Source organism: Esox lucius, chromosome 11 (assembly GCF_011004845.1).
Source record: "Esox lucius isolate fEsoLuc1 chromosome 11, fEsoLuc1.pri, whole genome shotgun sequence".
Taxonomy (NCBI): Eukaryota; Metazoa; Chordata; class Actinopteri; order Esociformes; family Esocidae; genus Esox; species Esox lucius.
Window position 1 is genome coordinate 31,255,170 of NC_047579.1, and position 7,375 is coordinate 31,262,544.

Sequence of the window (7,375 nt, forward strand, 5' to 3'; positions counted from 1 at the left end):
ATTCTAATTCTATAGTGTGAAAGTATTTTCTGTTGACTTTATTAACATGCTGCTATAATAAGCATCATATACGATATCATTTTCTTATCTCTACTCAAAATCATTATTTAGGTTTCTGATAGCAGGAAAAGAGGAGTGTAAAGTGCCCCCTCCGATTGTTGATAATGAGAACTGTAACTTCAGTATTCCACAATAAGTGATAACATATGCTATGCCCTCTAAAGTTTCATTATGACAATATAAACCCTGTTGTTATTTTTTTGTCATTTCCACCAACAGGTCCTGATGCTGATAACTGTGAGTTCAATACATTTCACTTTAATTTACAACATATGCCATGCCCTCTAAAGATTCTTTATTAATGAGCCGGTCTGAGTCAAAAAGTCCAGGGCCATTTTTCATTCCCAGTCTGTCCCTGGTGACATGTTTTGGTTTTTATGTCTCTGTATTTCAGCATTTAAGATAGAAAATTATACAATCACTATGGGGTTAAAGTGAAGACTCTTACTTTTCATTTGAGGGTATTTTCATTCAAATCTGATGATCCAATTGGTAATAATGCCACATTTTGTTGTTACTTCCCCCATGTATACAATGAAGTACTATTAAGTCATGTTTAGCACTATATAGTATATATATTTTTTTTTATTTCTCTGTTATATATCAGCTTGATTTCCCTGTTTAAATATAAAGCTGAAAAAAATCCTACATGCAATAGGGGAACTGTATACAAAAGCTGTGGTAAATTGTAAATGTTTTAATTAATGTAAATAAGCCATGCAGAATAGGACAGACGATGATGATGATGATGATTTGTCATCTTCAGGTCAATTCAGTTAATTCATTATGATATGGCTTCTCATCCATTTCACCAAACTCTACACTTATATGACTGTAATGTTTCCCCTTTATCATCAATCTTCTTGCAGGCAAAGACTTTTCAGTGTCTGTCTACATTCCCACACAGGAGGACATCAATGAAAAAGGGGTTGTGCCACTAGTCTGCCTGGTGGACAGTCCATCTTCTTGTAAATTCAGTATCTTGTGGAAAGAGGGTCAACCCCCCAATAATAATCAGCAGGAGAATGACATCGATACTAGGGACCCTCAGAAAACCAGCACTGGCAGATATTCCATCACCAGTGTCTTCAACAGCAGCAAAGAGAAATGGGAAAACAATGTCCATTTCTCCTGCTGCGTCAGACACCTTGGGTGGGATGCTGGCACTGCGGCTAGAGAGATAAGTGTGTCGAAGGCCTCGGGTAATGCATGCCCTGAATGATGTTTCTCTTACATCTGCTGTGATTTAATTCAAGCCAATTACACAAAGCAGGAAATGGAAATGTGATACAAAACACAACAAATTTGCATTTCCTGCTGTGCAAGAATATTCCTTGAACAACAGGTAGCTCAAATTAAGATACGGGATGTGTAATTGTAATTGTATTATCTTTTAGTCAGAGTTATTAATAAGGTCAGTGTTTCTGTCTATTGTGTTGTGGCAGGGTGGGCGGATGACTTGAAAATATATTTTTTAAAAAAAATATATATACAGCTCTGAGGAAAATTAAGAAACCACTGCACCTTTTTTTTTCCATTCCAAAAATGTCGAAAAGGAAGGTTTTGAGTGAGGAACAGAAGCGTTAAATTTGCAGTGGTCTCAATTTTTTTTTACATTTTAAATATTATTAATTCTGTTATTCACTCAAAACTTTTTTGGAAAGGAAAGAAAAAGGTGCAGTGGTCTCTTAATTTTATCCGGAGCTGTTTATGTTAATAATAACATTTACATAACATTTAAGATTGCACCAACATATTTCAGAAAATGTAAAATATTTTGAGCCCAATTATAAAGAAATTCAATTTTTTTTTATAAGAAATGCAACCTAAACCAGTCATAATTTGTGTCAAAATTGGGTTCCAGAATTGGTCTACTAATTGGGAACATTCATAGCTAATTCAGTCAAACTAAACCAAAACTATTTGTAAATAGTACAAATATGAAGTAAACTGCGGCTGCGAACACGAAGTGGTTGAAAAGTCTGTCCCGTTGACCTGCAGGCCAGGTTTAAATAGTTTCAATGCGATGCTTTGTTTAAATACAAAGTTTAAATACACAGAAGTTATCCAACCTTTATGTAAATTTGCATGACAATTTCATGTATGAAAGCATGTGAGAAGACCAGGTGAGCTAAATGATAATAAAATTGTCAAAGATTAACAAAATATTCTTCTTGATATGAGATTAAGTAATCTCAAATGTAATCCCATTTTTAAGAATCTGACGAATCTGAGTAATAATCTAGGTTGATTTCAAGTTTTTAGTTTATTCGATCATGAAAATCTACAACATGCAAGTAAATACCACCCAACCCTTGCCGTGGGACAGAAATGTTCCACTTTGTCTTATGTGATGTTGGTGATTGTTGTCCATTTTAGAGTTAACATGTCAGTGTTGTCGTTGTTTTGCAGACTGTTAACATGCGTATTGTCTAATGTGATATCGTCCTGTATGGTGTGTTGTAATGTCAGTCTTCCTGCAGTCCTGTGTTGAAATTGTCTACATTATTGTCCTTTGTTAAATGTGTCCTGCTAACACTGAGTCTGAATAATAAACATTACTGCATTTGAGATCATATAGTTTTGCATACATAGTGTATAAATCATTCGAAGCATTATAAGTGTCATGATTTAGAAAATCTAAAGTTTCATAAAATCATTAAAGAATTGCCATGAACAGAAAAGAGATCAAAAGAACACTGTGGTTATAGTACAATGGCCATATACAAAATAGTTTGTAGTTATAACTTGATGTAAATGAGTGTGGGTAAACACAGGGGCGCTTCCAGGATTTAAAGACATGGGGACAATATGAAATATTTTAGGTAACGTGGACCTTCTACCTGCCACAGCAGAGACTGACTGTGTTAAATTACAGTTGCTATGGGTTTAACTGAGTCAAGGTCACCAAAATTAGCCTCTCTCTTTTCAGTTGCCCATCAATACTTGGTTCACTGGCCAGCTGTTCTCATCTGTTCTAATACTGTCTCAGCTGCTATGGAGAGATGCAGCATGTCATTCAATTTAAATATGCAGCGTATGTCACTAGTTTGAAAGTACTGTAAACTACTAAAATCATTTCTGCCCCCCCCCCGTATGTTTATGACATAAATAATGTAATAATACATTGCATCATAATAATGTCCATGGAGTAGTGGAAACCGGGGAACAAAGTAACATGAACTTACATTTCCTGATTTGAAACTGAAAATAAAAACGTTATTGCCATAGCTGTTAGCTTCAACATATTTATAGATATATCTGCATTAAATAGATTGAATTTACAAACAAAAATGATATTTGTAGAGCAGTAAAAACAAGAGAAATTACTAATTGTAATGCAAACATGAGAAAATATTTAAATTGACATGTAGCATCAGCAACTCTCCAGTCAGTTGCCATGATGAATTGCATAAAATCCATCGTTGATTTGATTGACAACATGACCAAAGCGTTTCTCATTGGAACTCACATCAGGCCCCAACATCAAATTTGAGAACCACTTTTTCTTCTTCTTTCCCCACTTTTGCTTCAGTTTTGTTTAGGCAAACAGTGTGATAAAAAAAAAGCAGTACAGCTTGATGGGGGATATGTTGTCTAATTAAAATGGATGGAGGTTTAGTATACACAAATTACCTATATTTGAATGCACTCTTTAATATTCCTTCAACATCTTGACTCAGTGCTGGTGCCGGCACTAACCATTAAAATGCACCGTCCCTTTGTAAACTTGGTTTTGTTAAAAGAAACAGAATTATGTTAACTGATGGCTAGTGTCATTCCAAATTGTAGTGAAGAAAGTGTGTAGTGTTTGCTGTATGTTACACATGATGACAACCTGAATGTCCATGCCATCCAAATGGAAGGACACTGACATCTTAACAGCCCGGCCCTTGTTTGAAATATTCCTGTCCACCATCCATATGACAGGATAAACATACTAGTATGGCACAGATTCCATTTAATTCTACCTCCAGTTTTCACCCCTCAACATACTGTTAATTTTAACTAGCTAAATCCTTTGTAAATAGTAGATATTGATGTGTTCACATGTGCACAGACACACCTAACCACCTTTCTGTCTTCCTGTTTTCAGAGAAGAACCAGGACAGTTTCCCAGTTACAGACTGCTCCAAGAAGGACGATGAAGAGGATGAGTTCAGAAGCCTGTGGTCCACCTCCGCCACTTTCATTATCCTCTTCTTCCTTTCTATAACCTACAGTGCAGTGATCAGCCTGGTTAAGGTATTAATACTGCCTAATACATGTGATTATGTCCTTTTAATGAAGGCAAAAAAAAACATGATTTTTGTTAATGATATTTTTTATATCTATTGTGTATAATGTGTTTCTGTCACTTTTCAGATGGAGCAATGAGTCAGACAAGATGATGACTGAGATCATATCTTGATCAGAAATGTAATGGACTGGGATAGTTATGACATGGTGTTGTCGGTAGAAATGTTTAGAAAACTGGTTCTTCTGATCCTGGATAAGGTTTTTATTTTCCATTTTTCCCCCTTGAGGATTTCAGTTTGTTTTTCAAATGAATTGTTCACATTATAGGTCACATTAAGAGTGGAAAACGTTCTGACATGATTTATCTTTGTTTCATTCTTTTACATCACAAAAACCTGGCATTTTAACAGGGGTGTGTGGACTTTTTATATCCACTATATATACCATTCAAAAGACTGGTGTCACTTCGAAATGTCCTTATTTTTCACAGAAAAGCAATTTATTTGTACATTGAAATAACATAAAATTCATCAGAAATACAGTGTATACTGTACACTGTTAATGTTGTAAATCACTTTTGTAGCTGGAAACAGCCCAGAAACCATAATAGAAAGAGAAGGTGCACAACTGTGTCTAATTTGAGTAACAGATGCCTCACAGGTCCTCAACAAATACTCTTTCTATTCTGGTTATAGATAGTTTGTGCTGTTCTGTGAAGAGAGTAGCCTACGTTAAATAAGATCTTGTTTCTTGGCAATTTCTCACATGAAATAGTCTTAATTTCTCAAAACAAAAATAGACTGATGAGGTTCAGAAGAAAGTTTTTGTTTCTGGACAATTTAAACCTGTAATCAAATCCACAAACACTAATGCTGAAGATACTGAATAAGTCTAAGGAAAGACACTTTTATTGCTTATTTAATCAGCACAACAGTTTTCAATTGTGCTTACATATTCACAAGAAGGTTTCAAAATGGTTAATTAGCGTTTTAAAATGATGAACTTGGATTAGCAAACAGTGTTCCATTGAAACACAGGAGTGATGGTTGCTTAAAATGGGCCTCTGAACGCCTATGTTGATATTCCATAAAAAAAGTGTCCGTTTCCGACTACAACAGTTATATACAAAATAAAAAATGTCTACACTATTTCTGATGAATTTGATGTTATTCAAATGGACAAAAAAAATCCTATTCTTTCAAAAACAAGGACATTTCTAAGTGACACTAAGCTTTTGAACAGTAGTGTGTGTGTGTGTGTATATATATATATATATATATATATATATATGTTTCAGCCATGTTATTATTATCGTCATGAACACATCTAAGTCAATGTCATTAGAAAAGCTAACGGTAGCTAGCAAGCTAGCTACACAAATGTTAGCCAGCTGGCATGAGAAACACTTCTGACAACCAGTACTTTTATATTGTATATTTAGAATTGTTGTTCTAAATATCATGCACACATTGTGAATGTTTCTCTCATTAAACTATATTTTGTGTATTAAAATACCTGCAGTGTACCTTGTGATTGCTGTGTTCTAATTGCTGTAATAAATACAATGATAATTGAACAAAAATGAACTGCATGGTTGATTGCCAGAAAGAAGCCTTTACTGTGTCAATGCCACAAAAAAAGCCTGGTTACAATATGTCCAACAACACCTTGACACGCCTCACAGCTTCTGGCACACATTTGGAGTGATGAGACCACAGAATATCTTTATGGTCACAACCATAAGCATTATGTTTGGAGAGGCCTATAGTGAACAGAATACCATACCCACTGTGAAGCATGGTGGTGGCTCACTGATGTTTTGGGGTTGTGTGAGCATGGGGAATATTGTGAAAATTGATGGCAAGATGAATGCAGCATGTTATCAGAAAATACTGGCAGACAATTTGCATTCTTCTGCACGAAAGCAGCGCATGGGACATTCCAGCACAACAATGACCCTAAGCACAAGGCCAAGTTGACCCTCCAGTGGTTACAGCAGAAAAAGGTGAAAGTTCTGGAGTGGCCATCACAGTCGCCTGACCTTAATATCATCGAGCTTCAATGCGCTGAGTCTGTGGAACTCTACTGCAGGGATGGAACAAAAGATATTACCTCATTTGTTGTTTTGATGGGTGTTGTGGAGACAGCTGTCTAATACATTGGTCCAAAATCTCAAATTGGTGTTCAATTGGGATGAGATCTGGTGACGGCAAAGGCCATAGCATATGACAAACATTTTTATAATCATCAAACCACTCAGTGACCGTCATGTCCTGTGGATGAGGTCATTGTCATCCAGGAAGAGACCACTTCCATCATGATAGAAATATTTCACCAGCGGATTAAGTTGATCACTCAGAATAAATAGACCCAAACCATGACAGGAAAATGCCCCCCGCAGAATAACATAGCCCCCTTAATGTAGGGGTGAAGCATTCAGGCCAGTACTGTTCTCTTGGTTTTAGCAACACATGCACTCTCTCACTTGTGGAGAATATGTTAAAGAATATATCATCAGACCATATCACTTTTTTCCACATCTCTGTAGACCAGTGCTATGGTTTTGTCACCACTGAACTAAAATGTGCATTTGCCTCTTTAGTTCTCAACAGACCGTCCTTGAGTTGCTCTTCTGTCAAAGCTTTACGGTCTTCGAATGTATGCTTCTGACCAGAATTTCCGATACTATTTACTAATGTCTTTCCCATGGATCTTAAGCCAGATGCAACTTTAGTCACTGTTCCTATTGACACACAGCCAGGGCAGTCTTTGGGACTAAAACTTCTGCCATCAGTGTCCCAAACATGAACTCACTTTCAAAGTAATTTGGATCCTTTCCTCTTTCCATCTCGATCCCAAATCAATGTCAACCGGGCCTGCTCAGCCAATTTTATACATGCCACAGAGCAAGATGTTAATTCCTTAATTGTATCATGCAGTACACATGTATGGACACATCAGCATTCATCACCTTCTTCCACTCGTTCATTCAGGTTTTTCCTTTAATTTGTCACCCGTCTGTGTCTTCATCAGGATACCATAAACAAGGCTTATGAATAGAGAACAGTCACAACGT

At 36.2% G+C, this 7,375-nt stretch overlaps 1 protein-coding gene across 2 annotated transcripts in view; it reads left to right on the top strand.

Annotated features, from left to right (window-relative positions):
* Positions 1–4,623, top strand: part of LOC105008121 (Ig heavy chain Mem5-like) — a 167,442-nt gene extending 162,819 nt beyond the window's left edge. For both annotated transcript variants that reach the window (XM_034295312.1, XM_034295313.1), the window contains 4 exons: positions 280–297; positions 930–1,262; positions 4,157–4,305; positions 4,426–4,623. In XM_034295312.1, the coding sequence (XP_034151203.1) occupies positions 280–297; positions 930–1,262; positions 4,157–4,305; positions 4,426–4,437 (512 nt within the window). In that variant the 3' untranslated portion in view covers positions 4,438–4,623. The remainder of the gene's footprint in view (positions 1–279; positions 298–929; positions 1,263–4,156; positions 4,306–4,425) is intronic.
* Positions 4,624–7,375: the final 2,752 nt, after the last annotated feature.